The sequence below is a fragment of the Fulmarus glacialis genome, unplaced genomic scaffold (assembly GCF_000690835.1).
Source record: "Fulmarus glacialis isolate BGI_N327 unplaced genomic scaffold, ASM69083v1 scaffold11779, whole genome shotgun sequence".
Classification (NCBI taxonomy): domain Eukaryota; kingdom Metazoa; phylum Chordata; class Aves; order Procellariiformes; family Procellariidae; genus Fulmarus; species Fulmarus glacialis.
Window position 1 is genome coordinate 62,502 of NW_009233881.1, and position 19,248 is coordinate 81,749.

General features: G+C 36.4%; 1 protein-coding gene across 1 annotated transcript in view; it reads right to left on the bottom strand.

Annotated features, from left to right (window-relative positions):
• The window catches only part of SUGCT (succinyl-CoA:glutarate-CoA transferase), a gene marked incomplete at both ends in the record, with an annotated part of 90,685 nt that overhangs the window by 61,100 nt on the left and 10,337 nt on the right, over window positions 1-19,248 (bottom strand). The window contains one exon of the mRNA XM_009585470.1: window positions 14,354-14,449. Within this exon, the coding sequence (XP_009583765.1) occupies window positions 14,354-14,449 (96 nt within the window). The remainder of the gene's footprint in view (window positions 1-14,353; window positions 14,450-19,248) is intronic.

A 19,248-nucleotide genomic window follows, 5' to 3' on the forward strand; every position in this document is an offset into this window, starting at 1 on the left:
ATTTTACATAAAACCTGGAACTGGCACACTACTCAAGAGGGTATTGTTTTAACTTCTATTTCCAAGTGAAATTCATAAACCCTAGCACAGAAGTTAACCAACAGGTCTTACATGTCCTTGAAGTCATACTTCTACTTCTAAAGGATTAAATTGGATTTGAGTGATTAAGTCTTCTGAAGATGCTCAGCACAGTAATCAATGCCATCTGAAACTAACTCATGACCCTCTTGATTCCTATGAACATTCACAGTCTCCAAGCGCAGCCCATCTGCCTAGTGTTTATAGTAAGCACTGTTACTATTATAACTGCTTATTATTTGCATTAAAATAATACCTACTGACTCTATTATGCACTACACAAACACATACTCAGTGAATTCATTAGCAAAGGCACAGCAGCACACCAACGTGGCAATATACAGGTGAAACTTGGGCTAGATTATGAAAAAGCTGTGTGGAGAGTGTACTTCTGAAAACCCAGTGGTTTCAAGTGTCATGACCTGCTAAGATTTCTTTTAGAATCCTTGCAGAAGAGTCTGAGGAAGCTGCACAATAGCAGCTTGGGGACAGAAGTGAGATACTAGAGCTTAGAAATGTGCAAACACAGTGATTGGATTAAGAAAAAATAAAAATAAAATCAAGCAAATTATATGTCAGCACTTACCTCCCAGAAAGACACACATACATCCCCCCAAAACAACCAGAGCATGGGTAACAGCCAATATTGACTTGCAACGTACAAATATATTAACTTAGATGTCTTTCGTTGCTCACCAGACTACAGTGAAGGGCAGTACCAACTTTAATAAGGCCATATGAGAAACGGGGTTACCAACTGTTTGGGTGCCACCCAAAGAAGTTATGAACTATTTGTCAACATGAAAGAATACTATCAACTGTTCATGGATCATTTCAATATTGTCATTAATGACCCAGATACTGAGAGAAGAAAGTATGTACATCAAACTTGAAGATGCCACAAAACTACAAGGAACTGCAAGTACTGGACAGACTGGATAGACCTGAAAATGTTTGCAACTAACTGGGAGATGAAGTCTGAAAGCAAGAGGGTGAAATTCAACAAGAAAAATCAACTGGGAGGTTCTAGAATTAGGCATGAGTAATTCACTCACATGAATAATTCACATACAAGAGAAAAGGATCAAGAATTTACATGTTTCACAAACTGAACATGAATTAAACAAAGGCTCCTTTGCAACAGCAGGGTAACATCAAAGTGGCATTTCAGAACATTAGCAGAACCCACAAGATTCATGAAATAATCTTTCTGTTCTACTTCAAGATGATAAAACTGGAGCTGGAGTAATGTACTGCATTTGATTCTGGATGCCACAAAAACAACGTGTTCCAAAAAGAAAGTACAGAGAATAGCAGTAAGTTCTGGAAAGCGTGAACTCAGGGGAAAGACTACGCAAACTGGGAATGTTTAGCCTAGAGAAGACTGAGACATACCAGTCCATAAGGTCATAAAAGATGACTGAAAAGAGGAAGGAATCTGGCTTCTCTGTTAGAAAACTTTTCTTAATGTCTGATCTGACTCTTCCTAGCTGTGATTTAAACACTTCTTGCCTTGTGTGCCACGAAGATAATGAATAGCAAAGCACTAAAATGAACTGCCCGGGGGGTTGTGGAGTCCCAGAACAAGTCAGGCAAATATCCGTGGAGAGCAATATTGTTAAAGATGATCTTACATGGAGAAGGGATAGCCCCATCCAAGACTGTTTTTCTATGATTGTTCCCTGCTTGCAGCATTGAAACTAGCTCATATACTTTTACATTACACTGTTCAATGCTATGCAGACATACCCTGAAAGACAGGAATAATCTTTTTGAACAGCTTATGAACAGCTTACTATTTAAATAGAGATCAAACAGGAGAAAAGTAGAAGGAAGAGGTCAGCTCTTTTACAGACGGAGGTGGGGCACACAAAAGTGGCCTACTGAAATCACAACAGCAGGAGTCAAATCTCAAAGCATAGATAGAAATGTGATAGGAAACACAGCAGGAGAAATTCTGGAAGTAACCACCACTCCGTTACTTGCTGCAACCCGGAACTGGTGATTTCAAGAAACTGCTCTACATTGTATTAAAAATGGATCGGGAGCACCACCCAAAAGGCAGCATCACATTAAATGAGGTTGCAACAAGCACCCAAACTGGAAATAATACAGCTATTTTGCAAGCAAATGTAGAGCTACATTTCTGTGTTTCCTTCCAATCTCTTGACCACAAATCATCTATATTATCTTTTTAAATCTGACAAAGGCTTGTATGATGAATGTTTGAAGAAGCTCACACAAGATGCACAGGAAACCACTATAAAACCCACCAATATTCTCAGTTGCTTTCAGCACCTGGTACTTGAGAAAAGAAACTATTTAACTGTTTTCTCCTCATCATTATTACTCAAAACTGTTAAATGGCAGGAAATAAAACTACTTAAGAATCTCTGAGGAGTTTGAAAAGGTAACAGTGAAAAGATAGCATAATTATGCATGAGCGCTAAGAGGTATCACTAATAACATTCTCTTAAATGAGCTACCTGATCAGATTCTTAATACATGGAACTCTGTTCCTGCCCAAGGCCCTCCTCCTCGTTCATGGATTAAATACATCAGTAAACACTGTATGTATTAAACAAATCTCAGATTCTTTCGTGATTCCGATAGTCATGTGATGGTCATTTTTATTTCCCATTTATCCTCCAACTTTGACAAATTGGTGAATGTAAACTGGGTATGTAACATCAGGAAAATAAAATGAAATCCTAGAATTGCTTCAAAACATTCACTCCTATATTTAAAACCCTCAAATAAAATAAAATACTGTAAGCTTGTACACAAAAGAGGAAGAAATTATTCGTGGTTTTGTGGAAGCACTAAAATAAGACTCAGGGTCCATTGTTCTAAGCCTCAAGCTAAATTAAAATGCAGTCTCTGCCCCAGAGTTAATAATTTGTGTGTACTACAAAACGCTTTGTTGCATTGTTACAACTATTATTTATGGTCAAAACTCTCCAGCCACTATCATAACCACATATGCCAACGATAAATTTGACAAGGTCAAAAAATTGTCTCTGTTTAGAAGAGACATTATCATACAGACTAACATTGGTATTTACAATATTTTATATTCCTTGTCTTTATGTAAGTTTTAACTATGCTACATAGTTTCAGCTAATGCTTCTCTACTTGAAGTAACATCAACTTCCCATTTGTTTACTATTATGGCCATTCCACATGACAATGGATTGTTCCAATGCAGAATCACAACTAATATTAACAACTAATATATCAGTTGGACAGCAAATTAAAGGTTAACCTTGTGTCTGTTTTTTATTTTTATCTAGCAAAGAATAGCCTTTCTACTAAGATAATTTAACTTCTACTCTTTACCCTGGTAGCTTTCTAAAATATAAAATACAGAAAATATAAAATACAAAACAGGAAATAGAAGTTGGGTCTTCCATATCCTTACAAGACAACTTTTTGGAATCTCAGACTTCATCTACCTAGAAACACCCAGGAAAAGAAAGATGACTAATGATGTAAAACTAACGTGCAAAAGTTTGAAAAGCTCATTAAACCCACACATGGACATACTCATTCAAAATTCAAGTGCCCTAAAGTTGCTGTAGCTGACATAAACCAAGATCACAGTCAGACAATTGCTTTGGCTGCTGCTAGCCCAGATTCAGAGGTCACTCCAGCATTGAGTGACCTCACTTCCGCAGGTTTCACTGGATTGGGAGTCATCAGTGAAACTAGTTTGTAAAATGATCCCTGGTGAAACAAAGCAAAAATCATGGAACACAGACAAAGGAACCCCAAGAACCTCTTAATAGTAAATCAAACTGTAGCTGGTAATTAATCAGCAAAGTTTAGGCAAAAAGCTATGTGCTGTTCTCCTACCCTGGCAGCTGAACACCTGAGAAGGAGATACAGCAATGTGATGCTGTTAAAAAACAAAAGCAAACTATTCTCAGGTGTCTTAATAGCATGTGAAAGCTCTTCATGCTACTCAGAAACATGAAGAACTCACCTAAGACACTTGCCAAATCTGGACACACCACTTGAAGAGGTGAACAAAGTAGAAATCATGTGCGTGGTTTAATCTGGCAGGCAGCCAAACACCACACAGCCACTCGCTCACTCCCTCCCCCTCTCCCCCCCCAGTGGGACAGGGAGAGACTCAGAAGGGTAAGAGTGAGAAAAACTCGTGGGTTGAGATAAAGACAGTTTAATAGAACAGAAAAGGAAGGGAAAATAATAATAATAATAGAAGAATATACGAAATGAGTGATGCACAATGCAATGCTCACCACCTGCGCTGACCGATAACCAAGTAGCGATCGCTACTTCCTGGAACACGCCTACCATTCATATACTGAGCATGACATCACATGGTATGGAATATCCCGTTGGCCAGCTGGGCCAGCTGTCCCAGCTATGCTCCCTCCCAGCCTCTTCCAGAGCATGGAAGCTGAATGTCCTTGAGTAGGAGGGTACTTAGCAACAACTAAAAACATCAGTGTGTTATCAACATTCTTCTCATACTAAATCCAAAACATAGCACTAGGAAGAAATTTAACTCAATCCCAGCTGAAATCAGGACATCATGTCAGAGAGAAAAACAAAAAAATACAAGAGGTTTAAAAAGTGTAACCCTGGGGAAAACATGAATGAGCTGGCCTCACACAAACCAGGAAAGAGAACACTGTAGATGAGCTCTACGTACATTTTATATATGTAAAAACTTGCTATAGACAAGATGGCAATCAACTGCCATAATGCATCACTAACTATATAGCCAAAAACCTTTTCCTAAATCCAGGCTCTATCTTCCTTATTGAAAATGGAATTATTTCTTTTCCTTCTCTCAGTGGGCATGGAGAACTAAGTAAGACTGTAGTATTTCAAAATTTCTAGTGAAGAGAAATTGAGATAAACGTCTGTCAAAAGTATCCTAGACATAAGTGAACAAAGGTGAGGGTGTAGACTAGATAAAACTGGTTGAGATCCCCTTGGGGATACAGATATAAGATCAATTTCTCTACCTTAATTTGTATTATAAGAGTAAATTTCAGTCAGCGAATATTGTGTGTTTTAGGTGATGGAAGTATGGTTTTGTCAAAACAGAGAACTACTTTTAAAAAATTTATCTCTCACCTTTACCCTTATTCACTCTCAATAGAATTGAATTCAAGTCTTGTAGCAAAAGTCCTGCTTATCTTAAAAAGTAAGCAAATCAAAACAATTTTGGTAATAATAGGGGTTTAATAATAGACAAAGCCTTAGATTACAGTTTCTCAGTCTTTTTACCATCAAGTTTTATTAGTATTGGTAAAAATACCTAGTTTAGCATCATACAACATTATATCTGAATGTAGCAAAGGGCATGACAAACAACATTAAAAAGCACTGCAATTTAAAGCTTATTTTCCTAAGTAGATTTAGCATTTAAAACTTCAATGCTTTAGTAAGGCAACGGGACTGAGACTTCTTAAATGCATATGTCACTTTTGAATATAGAACAGAAGCTCTCTCAAAAATGCTACCCTTCCAATTAAATTCCCAAAAGCTGCCCGTGTACTGGAGGACCACAGTTATTGCTCCAGTGCAGCTAAGCTTATTGCAGCAGTAATGCAATATTTTTAGAGGAAACAATATAGCCCATGCCAAATTTATTAGTATACATCAGTGCTTGGAAATTAACTTAATGACCAAATCTGCATGACATGTCAGCTCACTGAAAAGAAAGGGTCATCCTGCGAAGTGGCAATCAGATTCTACACTAAATCTTTACGAAGTAGTGCTCAATACCAAATACATCTAGAGATGCCAAACAAGCTTCATAAAAGCTCTCCCATGAAAAAAATGAGAATAGATGTGATTTATATAGCGACTCCATTCATTAAACTAGCTCTGGATAGTGATGTTTCAGAGTTTCATGATGACAAAACACAGACCTCAAACAGATGCATTAAATGTGAGCAGAAATGCAATTCTCATGATGAGAGAAGGAAGAATGTTGCAATAAGATGTGGGGAACAAGCATTTTTCTAGGGAAGTAAATGCTATGTGAAAGTAAGTGTTATACATTCTTGAGGACAATATGCAAAAGAGTGAAACAGTTTCGAACACGGTTATGTTTCTGATGGCAGATGGTTCCCTTTTGGCTGAACAGTGGTAAAGGTTCTTAATCAGGTCTACAAGTACAGTGAACCTTCACATTGCTGAAAGAGAAGCATCACTCCATTAAAAGCAAGTTCATAAGCAAGTGTTAATCCCCATGCAATGTAGCATTTATCATTTTTCATGCAAGTGCTCATTCCAAGAGGATTATCACTTCCCCATCCTGCCCTCTGGCTGACTACACAGGGCAGAGAAATTCTTTATTCCATATGGAAGGAGAGAGGGAGGTTGGAGGAAGCTGTGATCTCCAGCTTCCAGTTTTGCTGTAGCTACTCCAAGTTGAAAGTGGGAAAGAGCACAGGCCAATGTTGCAGCAGTTGCTCTTTAATGAGGGTATAGATATGGCTTCCCAGAAGCTGTCTAGCAATTAGTAACACATGTCATACTACAAAGATGGGAGGAGGGAGGTGGGGGGTACAAGCACTCTTTGCTAATATCTGTACAGATCCTACCAAACTGCCCAACTGAATGGTCAGATGCACCTTTGATTTGTCCACACACAGAGTATTTCATTTAAACTTGATTAAAGGGATTCTATTTGAAATGCTTCAGATATTAATAAAGTGACACAAATCAAGTACTGTAAGCACAGTTCTACAGCAAATATCTGTGAGTATATAAATCCACTTCTGTAAGTTTATGAAATTTGAGCTGTCTTTCCTAATTAGATATGCACTTTTCTAAAGAACTGCCCCTTTGAGGTGTAAAGAGCTTAGAAAAGAATATATTTTAGGTGGAATTATATTAGTTAGAGGATACTTTTAGTTTCCTTTGGGGCATAATGTTCTTACCTCTATACTCATGTGTCTCATTGCAGAACAGTTACAGACTACATACAGCTCACCTGGGTGCTCTTATATAACAGATCTACTCATGCAACAATGTAATTGTAGGCAAAAACATGTAAAGACAGAAGTTCTAGACTAAATGGTATGTCAAACCCACCACAGAGACAATCAGAGTATTATTTTGTAACATGCCACACATATAAAGTCAAAAGCACTGCATATACAAAAGCAGCTAATAATGCTGACAATTTGTACCTACCACCCTATATAGCTCCTTAGAAAGAAATGCTGCAACAAAAACTAGATTACATGACTGACATCTAGTGGACATACTCTTCCATAACAATCAACATTTTCCATCCAAAACTGTCACAAGCTTCACATAGTAAAAGCAAGCACCTGAACATCAATTAAACAATGGTAAGAATTTTCCTGGGGTTTTCATTTAATCATTTTTCTGTCTTCATAAAATTACTATCATCATGTGGACATGCCTTAATCTCTCCTGTGCCCCAAGAGCAAATATTATTCACCATAAATCACCAGATCCTCAAATTCTTAAGAAAATACAGCTTTAAAAGACTGTGAACACTGCCAAAATCCGTCCTCATTTCAGTCATTTAAAGTAATTCCTTTGTGTTTCATTCCCCACTACTGACCAGGAAGAGCTGATTTGTCCTGCTTGTACAATACCTTGCACAAGGAACCATGGTGTTTTATTAGGGTTTCTAGCTATGATGGCAATACAAATCATTATTTACATATGCAGGATGATTACGTCAGGAGTCATTGATTGATACTGCTGCACACAGATTTCTGAGTTCTCTTTCAGACTGTTTAAACATGTTTCAGCTTTTGAGTGGCTGCACTGTATAGTTATACAATAACTGTGAAACATATTTTCAGAAAAAGAAAAGCAAGGTTTATTTTTCTGCCCTGGATCTGATAAGCAGATTAGAGGAAAGCAGCAATCCAGTTGCAGTCAATATCTCCTCTACAAGCCACAGATCCTACTTTTATTCCTTTCCAACCAGCTACAATTTGAAGAGCAATCTATTGATCAGGGCTCTGTTACGCTGCCCTTCCTAAGAATTACAATTTGACATGGATATACAAATCTGTAATGTTCGGTAACTCTGCAACATGTTTGGAGGCTGACCATGCCGCTGTAAACAATACAAACTAGACCCCTCACCCCAGCAATGGACAAGTGTGGAGGAAACAATGAACAGCATACATAAAAGACAAATACGTCCACTAAATTACACTGAACATCAGTACACCTATGTTCTGATCCTAGATTTGTTAGAGGAGTTCTCATGTGACCACAGACAAGTGACAGACTAATGTATGCCCAGTTTAAATGAGAATAAATACATATATAAGTTCAAACATATATAAGTACATATGTAAGAATGTTTTATGATGGACACAAAATAGTCTGTGACATTTCCCACGAGAAGCTCAAAAATGAGACAGTCTCAATTATCAGCTATCATTCCTTAATAATAATTGTGATTATCCATATCTGTTTTGCAAATTCAAAGCATAAGACACATTAAAAAAATATCTTGCAGGCATTGCTTAAAGTAGAAAGGTGCAGGAGGATTTCCTTCAAGAAAAAAAAAACAGGTTTTAAATTAAAAACGCATTTCATTTCCATTTGAAAAGTTCCTGTGTACAGGTACGAAGCTGTTTATTCTACATGAATACAAGGTCAGCTTCTTTAAAGTGCTGTCTCTGTGACAGGATAGAATACATATGAATGAAGTTATAACTACATCTCACATTATACACCAAGCTTGTATCTAAAACTGCCTAAGGCAAACCTACTGATTTGGTTTCCAGACAGCTGTTCTGCCCAGGAGAGAGGCTTGACAACTCACTGAAGGACGATCACCAGAAAAGTATCAATATAATGTTGTCAGGTTTGAATAACTGGAATTCATTCCTCATAAATGGGCAGCTTTCTACACAGATTCCCACAGATTATTACTATACCTTTTCATTGACTAAAATGGCAAGGAAACAGAATCCCTATTCCAGCACTTCTTACCAAGCAGAGCACCAACTGTGGCCCCTCATAATCACAATAACACCAAAACGTTTGTGCAGTCAGTAGTTAATCTATTCATACCATAGTAAGGCACTTCTGAAGAATCTAGCAAGGAAATCTACAAATAGAAACTTGTCCAAAAAGAAAGGAAGAAAAAAAGTCCTGCAAATTATATCCTTGTCTTCTTGTTTTACAGAATCCAGGATAACACAGGCCTTTCTGGCTTCTCTCTTTCCTGTGCCTTGTAAGATAAAGACAGAAAGGAAGCAGCTAGTTAAAAAGCCAAACCTGCAGGGAAGTAGTTCTAGCAGATACACTAGGCCACTAGTATTCATCATATGAGTCAAGACATGTATCTTGAGGACGGCCAAACTCTTCTTTGGAAACTGAAACCGTACAGTGTGAGAGAGCACACTTTGCTGCTTGAGAGCACATAGTTTCTATTCAGTTGATCTGTGAATACATTTAATTTTCATGTCAAATGGGCAATACTTTCAGCAGTGATATTTCATTGCTCAGAACAACAATATAGGACAACCACGGCAGGTAGGGCTCCCAAGGCAGTCTAAATAGTCCAGGTGAGTATTATGTAGATAAGGTAAACAGGGTAAGAAGGGTCATCTTGCATTTCCTGAATCTAGAACTCCTCCAAAAAAAAAAAAAAAATCTGTATTTTGTTTCTTTCCTGCGCATAAGTTCCATCTTCTCCTAGATTGAGCCATTACAGAGCAAAAAGATTTTCTTCCATAACATACATTTTGGACTTATTTAAGGAGAGTTTCATGCACAAAACAAAACTTTTCAAACAATTCAAGTTCTATTCTTTGTTGATTTTTATTTTAAAACATATTAACTGCAGAAGTATCCCAATAAAACCACATAAAGACAGAAAAGAAAATGACTACACATCACCATTCTTGTGTGGAATAAGCAGTTTGAAATTTCTGAATGATCGACATTATTCTGTTGCCCTTTCCACTGGAAGAAATAAAAAAAAAAAAAAAAAGAGCAATGAAAAGTTCTGTGAGATTCTCCAGAGCTGAGTTAGGAAAGTTGCTGCACATAGTGCTTTTGTATGAAAAGCATCTCTGCCAGACGAATCAGGTAAGTAACAACTTACTGCATTTCTCTGTTCCTGTGATGAGACTTACTGCATTTCTCTGTTCCTGTGATGAGACACTAGTGACATGAGGGGGATTTTTTTTGTAAGACTCCTCGACAGGATGAAATTCCACAAGCAAAAAGTATGAGATGCAGATGCTAAAAATAATGCAGAGATATTTATATCTATGGTTATACTCATCTTCCTACTACCTCATACCTTTCACTTTCTTGTGAGCTTATACTTTGGTTTTCGTAACATATTTCAATTGCAAGGCCTTTGACACAGAGACAGTTTCCTCATATGAAGGAAATTTTATGCCTAGCACAACAAGAAGTTGATGCTTAAAGAATCTAAGTGATGCTCTAATATAAAAAACATTAATGTTGAGTCTGATGAGTTATGACAATGCACAGGTCAGTCAACAGAAAACATAATTGGTTAAAATAATAATTTCTTTCCTTTCTTGTGGTTTCAACTTCTGTGCAAAATGGTTGTGCCTTTTGCATATTCTGAAACCATACTGAAGTATGCTTGAGAAGACCCTGTAAGTCTTAGGACCAAATCTGAAACAGAAATAATATCATATTGGGGGAGGGGAGGGAGGAATATCTGTAAGAACTTGGTTTCTCAGTTTTTAAAGAGACTTTCATCATTACGGCCTGACAGAAAACAGCCCTATACCTTTTGCTGAAAGTTTGCCTCTGAAAGAGCTACCCGGTTATCCAGGTGTCTGATGGCAGGGTGATAAGCTGCCACAGGAACATACTGTAAACAGGCAGGTTACAACAGACTTTCTCAGGAGAATGAATATCCAATATTCATGAAAAAGTGAGTATCTAGATCTCACACGTGGTACAGGCAAGATAGCTGAAACCACAAGAATGAGGGAAGACCTTATCACTCCAAATGAAAGACAGTAATACAACTTTACTTTTCAGCACAATTATGTAAACCGGATGCTTTTAAGCCCCTGATTTCCTCTGGATAATCATGGAGCAGCTGTAGCTAAACAAGGTGTCTCATTATAGAAACTTGTTTTAAAAAATTGCACTAATTACGTTTAAGATACAGCCCAGAACTCAAGGTTTGTGTTTTAACACTTGAAACCAAGCAAATTGGGATCTGATTACATGCACTATCATAGGAGTGACCTATCCAAACTACCTCGCTCTGATTAAAAAGCAGATACGCTCAAAGTAGATAATTTCTCATGAAGGGTTCAGCACTCAAAAATCTATTTCTGATTTTGGTTGATTAGAATCTAGAGTTCTTCATCTTTGTGGCACGTTGCAAAGTTCACCTCCATTGAAAACCTATGGCAAACCTTTACAGACAGCTTTACAGGAACTCTGAAAGACACTGTACACTCAAAAGAAGTTCAAATCCTTTCCTTCGGGTTCTGGTGATGAGCACACAGAACTGAAAACTCAAACATTTCAGGTGATCATGCCACAAAGTCAGCACATTATCAACAAATGTGAAAAACTATCTATGCACGTATTTAAGATGCTTTCAAGATAAATTTTTATTAAATTTTGGTCAGTACTCCAGCGTGACTCTGATCAGACTTCTGTCGCACAGAAAGATGATGTTAATTATTTAGATCTTGCCTTTTTAATATCTATAAAAGGATCTCTCATGTTTACCAAATCTTCCATGATTTAACATAGTCTGACACTTTTTAGGATTGCAGGCTCTGTATCACTTCAAAGTTATAATTTACTACCTGTGTGAAAACTCAAAATACAGCAAATGAAAACAAAATAAAGTTGAGGACATAAAAAAAACCCCAACAGTTCGCTACCACATAACTGTTCTAAAATATATAGAAATTCAATTTTCTGAAATGTGATTTTTATTATTTGAACAAATTATAGTTCACTTGCACAAAATGTCTTGAAACAAAAAAATCCAATTTTTTGTAAAAATTAGCACTGTAATAGTCATGTATTAGTAAGCAAAAGACAGTATATTCAATAACTAGGATGAGGAATGGAAGTCAGGTTTCAGAGTTCTGTTCTAAACTATATTACAAATGAGCTACAGAAGCAACTATAAAAGCAGTACAATAGCAACAGTGAGGGTTAATTCAACTTTCTGAAGAGCTTTGCAGTCTAAGTATAGCTTATGTTAATGAAGCAAAAAATAAACTCTAGAAAACATAACATATTTATGGTTACAATCAGAATTATAACCATGCTAGCTGATGGAATGTTAACAGATGAGCCATAAACACACACGCACAACTCCACCCATAGTAAATCCACCCTAATTACTGGTTTATGAACAAGCAAATTCAGATTATAATATTGAGGTAATATTTCTAATATCTACTACAGAAACAGCATACAGAAACACAGGACCCATAGTTTAGATAGGATTTTTTTTAAAAAAAAAAGTTATTTACATATTGACCAATCTAGATGAAACCAGAAGACAGCTAAAACAATCTCCTCGAATTTTGTATATCTAGAGAGCTGTCTATGAAAAAAGAAACAAAGGATACTCAATGTATGCTTTTCTTTTAATTTTGACTGTGGAAAAACAAAGGCAAAAGGACATAAAAGCATGCAAGTTTCAGTTATTCAGCCAAATGCAGTACGGTGAAGATAAAATGTTTTGTTTAGTCAGGTTTTTGGTTTTGCTTATACAAACTTCAGACACTTCGGATCTGTTTTATACTTTCAACATACCAAAGCTCAAAAAGGGTTGCACCAAAAGGTCACATCACAAAAACACAGCAGAATGTAACTACTTGTATAGCGGATGCCTGGTTACATTGGATCATGCAGAGCTGGTTCTAGAAAACGTGGCCCATACTGCTACACCATGCCAACCAGAGAGCAGCAGAGCCATAGTTGTGCTGCACTACACCTGAGACAAGAATACTGCAGGACCAAACTCATCCTTGCAGAAAGAGCCGCAACATCTCCCCATCTGTCTGAGATAATTTGCAATCTGTTCTAGCTAATTCGTAACAAGACAGTTGACTATGCAGCGGTATGTACTGGAAAAAGTATCCTAGCTCAAGTAGACGTAGCTCTTACAAAAACAGCTGATTTTGCTTTTAGACCTGAGGAGGCTGTGACGCTAGCCAGTGATAGTGTTCTGCATAATGATGGAAGATTTTTGCTTCAGAGTTTCTATGGCCACAAACGGCAAATCTTTTAATGTTATGATCACCACCATCTTCACCACTGGGAAGAAGACAATACATCAATACATCAAGTTTCCCTCACTTTCAAAAAAAAAAAAAAAAAAAGATATGCTAAAGAAACTGAGTGGTGTTTACGTGCAGTTCTCCCAGAAAAATGCTGGGAACTTTCCCTCTCAAGATTTAAAGGACTCCGGACAGAAATTAAGAAATGCAGGTTCTGCCTAGCTAGTTGCAAACATGACTATTTGATGAAAATTGCCAAAAATTATGAAATAAAGAATAGATTTTTTAAATTAAATATATACCCAAGTCTCCATAAGTTAGCATGACTTCCATCAAGAACACAAAATGATCAGCTAGAAAAGAACAACATTTTCTTTGTTTACTGGAAGAGTTTCCCATACTTACAGAAGTAAGATAAAACTTGCAGTAATTTTTTTTTCCTGTGCTTGTTTATATGATGAAGGTCATGTTATTTTAAGGAATTTCAACCCTTCATTAGATGTAGCAGACTATGAATTCCGCTAGGGAGATCTGAGGTAATTCCTTTTGCCAACCTGTTGTCTCACTGAGCCACAGTGATTTGTAGCAAAATCAATAGAAAACAACAAATATGTACAACTCCCAGATCTTCATGGTGACTTAGATTGTTCTTGTAGACTCACAAGGTAAAAATACCAAAATTCAGAGGCAAAAGATTTCAGTTTGTACCTGGTATGGAAATCAGGTAACCCTTTAAAATAAAAAAGGTTTCTCTGTCAGGTGAAAACCAATCAAGTCATCACGCTAGCTTTAAAGTCATCCAATTTCAGCAAACACCTTTGATCTATTTCAGTGTTCTGTTACTAATCTACTGCTGATGAAGAAATGAAAAATGCAAAAATGACAATGAACAACAGAACCTTGTCCTACCTAGACACAGACACATTACAGACTACAGCAGGTCATGGGAAAAGTAAGTCAGTTCTCAATCTCATAATACACAAAATCATGAATTCCAAGAGCAAAAAAAGTTAATGCTTTCTGCTTACCTGATACGGAACAATACTCCCATGAGCAGTACCCCAGCGTTTTGCTTCAATTTTGCAATTAAGGTAATTAGCTGCTACATGAGTGAGACACGCAACCTGGAAATGGAGAAGAAGAAAAGTATTCAGGAAAGCTGAAACTTCATTGACAACTTCTGCCTATTTATATGTGCTTCATCTACATAAGTTAAAATATTTATGTCACAAAAGTATCCTCTATATATTATATATTATGTACACTTTTTTAATATGAAAAAATTCAATCTACATGTATATCATGGAGGTGCTTGTATAAGTAAACTCAATAAATTCAAAAAAATAATACGTGTCCTATAACACTAGCAATACTAGACAAATCTAGTATTAAACTACCCTAAGAGATAAGACAGTATTACCCTAAATATTTTGCAAAATGGTCAATTGCAGCAAAGAAAAAAATCAGTTTTTTGTCCAAAGGCTAGTGGGAAGCATGATGGATTTGTGGGATAGAACTCACCATTTCCTGAACCTCAATCCCATGCTTAAATCACAAAGGCTTTTTCTCAGTTACAAGACTGTCTTTCTGTTTTCTCCTATGCTTCTCATTTTACATGTCCAAGCTATGGAAAATACTTCTGAATTCTTCAGCTCCCCACATGCTCTGTAATATTAATTAAGTGGTAGTCCTTGATAAATCATCTGCCATTAGAAGATAAGGAAAGATTTATCAAGTTATTAGTCAGACAGACAAAACTGGAAAAAGATTAATTTTGTGAAAAATGTGGCATGCTAATTTAGTAACCATAATTTGAGGGGATAAATATATACTTTGTAAGCACGAATATATCTTAGGAAAAAGAAGTGAACATTTACGATGCAGTAATGCATGAAAATCAGTGGTTCTGTTATAATCAATGGCAGATTCCTTATTCTTATTTCTTCAAGAGAATACAGTGTGTGACTATATCTGAAGCCAAGTAACATAATAAAGCATTACAGTTAGCATGCAAGGTTATCACTAATTCACCAGACAATATATTTGTTTTACGCTGTTAACTGGTTGTGCCAGTAAGTGCAACTGCTTGCCTAAACAACAGGCCATGTGACCAATTTTTTCCAAAAATATTATTTTCTTCATATTTCTCCCCTAGATGGAAGAAATTTGCTATGATGATCCAAGTGTTTACACTATTCTGTGCCTATTAATCAGTCTACTCTACATCAAAACATGCAGTAATTAATCCAGAGTCCACCATTCACATTCCAATATGTGAATTAGATCAGAATTTCTAAAAAAATAATGCCGTTTCATTTTCTTCTCCTTTCTCCATATATGCTGAAAAGGCAATGTGAATGTGTCACTCTCACGTTTAAAGCAAATATTTAACTGTAAATCATAGATACAGTGATTTAGTCCAGCAGAAAACCTAGGAAAATATACAGCAAATAATAACTTAACTGCTGCCAAAAACTATATCCGTATATACTGACTACAAATACAATGCCTTATTCCTGAGTACTGTTGGAAAATACTTTGTAGTTGGATTTCAGCTGCAGCTTATTATAGCCCAGTGTCACTTCATTCAGCTAAAATGTTGAACAATGTCTAGTCTGTCCTTCAGTCCCCAGGAAAATCTCAGCAATTAAGGAAATGGATCTGGGAGTATGTAGAAAGGACTTTTTCTTCTGGTTTGCAACTTTCCTCAGCAACACAGAATGAAACACACCGTTATTACAGAGAGAGTTTACTGAGTCACAAAAGTGTGTTATTTATTAATAACACATACCCTAGACCCATCGTTCCTGTCATTTTTCAATTTGGGGTCACACTCCATAGTAGTATTTTTTCTACCAAAGCAAATGGCTATGCAATGATGATGAAATATCACAGCTGCTGTATTCCACACAAATTTCACTGACAGGTGAGATGCATCCACTACAACAGGCTTTTACTTTCAAAGACACAAGAATGCCTTCTGTGATACATGCATTTAACTTTTCACACTTCTGGAAGGAAATGCTATACCAAACTTAACTCTGGGAAGGACATAGTGAATTAAAACCTAGTGAAACAGAAATCCTAAAATATTGATATTGAATGTAATGGAGCCAAGATTTCATTCCATTTATTTGTTTATATTCTGTGCTGTAGAAAATAGAGCTATGAGTTTCATAAACAAAATTCTTCACAAGAAGTTTCACAAGAAAACCTATATCCTTAAAAAAAAAAATCTTTTTAACAGAGTGTTGCAAATTGCTTCAGCTTTCTCAATGAGATCAATATAATTCTTTCAATGGTGGAAAACATACACGTCTAGATTTCTCCAAAGCACTCGTTCACAGAACCACAGGAAAAAAAGAATTAAAACATAATACTCGATAGATATTGGAATTGCACCACTAAAGCTTCTGCTCAAAGACTTCTTTCAGTAGCAATAGACAGCAAATGCAAGGGAAGTCAGAAACTTAGTAAAGACAGCAATTTTGGAACTAAAAGTTGCTTAGATTATATCAAGGCCTCACTTCAATACGCTACTTAGTCTAAAGAACAATTCCATTTCAGTCAATGTACCGATCACTTGCTTGAAATTATATGCCTACGTATCCTGCTGAAACTGGTTTACTTATTACCGTTTTTTCAATAAATCATGAAGGAAAAGGGCTTTTGGTTCCCCTTGACTTCCTTCTCTGAGTTGGGTAACTTGTTCATAGCCAAAACAGCCAGCCAAAAAGAAGTAGTAGTAGTAGTATCATCATCATCATCCAAATAAACTTATATTGACCACATAAAGTATATTTCAGTGCTTTGTGTTTTATGTATAAGCACAATTAGTTGAGCGAACTCTGTGGGCTTTTGCCCCGTTCATAATAACTCTCTGATGAATTCAGCAGACTTAAAAGACGATTCTATTTCTACTGTCCATGAAAGTGTTGTAGACAGTCCCAGGATTACCATGCTTTTTCTCTTTCATCTCTTCCTGGCTCGGTTCGTTCTCTCTGGTCTCTCCAAAGATTTACTCTCACTAAAAAGGCACTATCCAAAAAAATCTTTTAGCATATACATTTTATGTCCTTAATAAAGAACAAAAATAATTTATCTACCTATACCTTAAGGTTGTTAAGCAAACTGCTGACCCATAGCGTAAAAAAGATACCCCAATTGAACATTTCTACAGACATTATATGCCCTAGGAAAAATGTTTTTAACAAAATAAGTCTGTTTCTCCAAATTCCCCTGTAATTCAAGACTCAGTTAGGACCTCACTGCTAGAGACACTTCTTGCAGTAGGAATATCTATAGTACAATCAATCTCTCCAAATGAAGTTTGGGTACATCTGTACTACATATTCAGTTAAGTACTTTTAAATCTGTATTTAAAATGGCTTTCCTGAAACCTTATAGACCCATTTCTTTTCTCCTTTAATTAAGAACTAATCCTTAAAAATAACCTTTGGACTTGTAACGTTAAAGCATATGTAATACAATGATACAGACACCTCTGTATTCACTTGCTTGCAGAGACAGATCTATGCACTGTAAATATGTATTATCAAATATCTACAGATAAGTGTTTCTTTATTTCACATCAATAAAGGGAACACACACTTCAACATTCCTTTCTGATATTACTGTTGACGGCCAAATCACATATTTGTGTTACATACTTACTTAAACCAGAACAAAAAGAGAGCTGCATTAAGGTCTGAAAAGTTATGCTCAGCTTATGATGGAATCAGACAGATGGGAAACAAGATATTAAAAGCCACAAGGTGAGCAGACAAAGAGAAGAGACAGAATTTCAAAAGATTTTTTTCAAGATAGCACATCAAACATAATTTATGACAATGAGTTCACTGAGTCAATCAATCATTTACATGCAAGTTCAACAAGTGTATGAATAACAAAAGAAGACAGGTAACTGGAAAGGAGAAAATAACATTTTAATTATATTCTTTACTTTCTTCTCCCTCCAATTTTGTGTCCGCTTTCCTGCCATGTATCTTAACAAGGCTTTGACTCTTAGCCAAGTTAATCTATTTTTTTTCTCATTCTTTGTTTACTTTTTCTCAAAGTTGGCATGTAGGCTGTCTTTTAGGAACTTTGAGACACTGGCGTTTTACAACAGCACAGATAACTTATTTTACGCCATACTACTGAACTAGTAACTCAAATATTAATTTATTACTTTGTAGAAAAAATCATCCTGGAAAATTTCAGTGCCTTCTGTTGTGCAATTAGCTAATCATCTTGCACTTACACCTTTTCTACACTTCTGGTGACATGGAAAAACGATCTTTACAGGAGAAAAATTTGAACATAAGACCACAATCCTCATTTAGTGTACACTAACAAAGCTCTCTTAAAATCACTGATCCTATGCTGGTATTTACCTAATGACTGAATTTACTGTTTTACATGTTTTCCCCTTTCCATGTTGCAATAAATAGTTTGAAACTAGTAAATCAACATTCAAGTTTGATTAATTTTGCTTTTGCAGTTAACCTCTGTCGCCCTTCTCATTTGTATATTTGTATTGAAGCTGCTTCCATGGACATGTGCATGGGGTGACCCTCGGCTCTTGCTTCTTGAGTGTTTTTTTCATTTTTTCAAAAAAAAATCAAACCCAAAAACCTCAATCTCTACCAAGAAAACCCCACTCCATTTAGCAAAAAAACCCACTCTTCCACTTGAAGTCTAATTACGTTTAGCCACAAGGCTTAATGAGAGTAGAAATAAGCTCTTACTAGTTTGCAGTCACCTCCCTGCTGCCACAGACAGTGCACGCATGTGCTTACATCCTAAGCATTGACCCAACTGCTTCAGGACGTGGCACCGCACCACAATGAATGGTGCTGTTCTACCAGTTTTTAGGCAGGCAACTGCGTTTCAAACTCCTGCAAAAATGAACTGGGCAGCA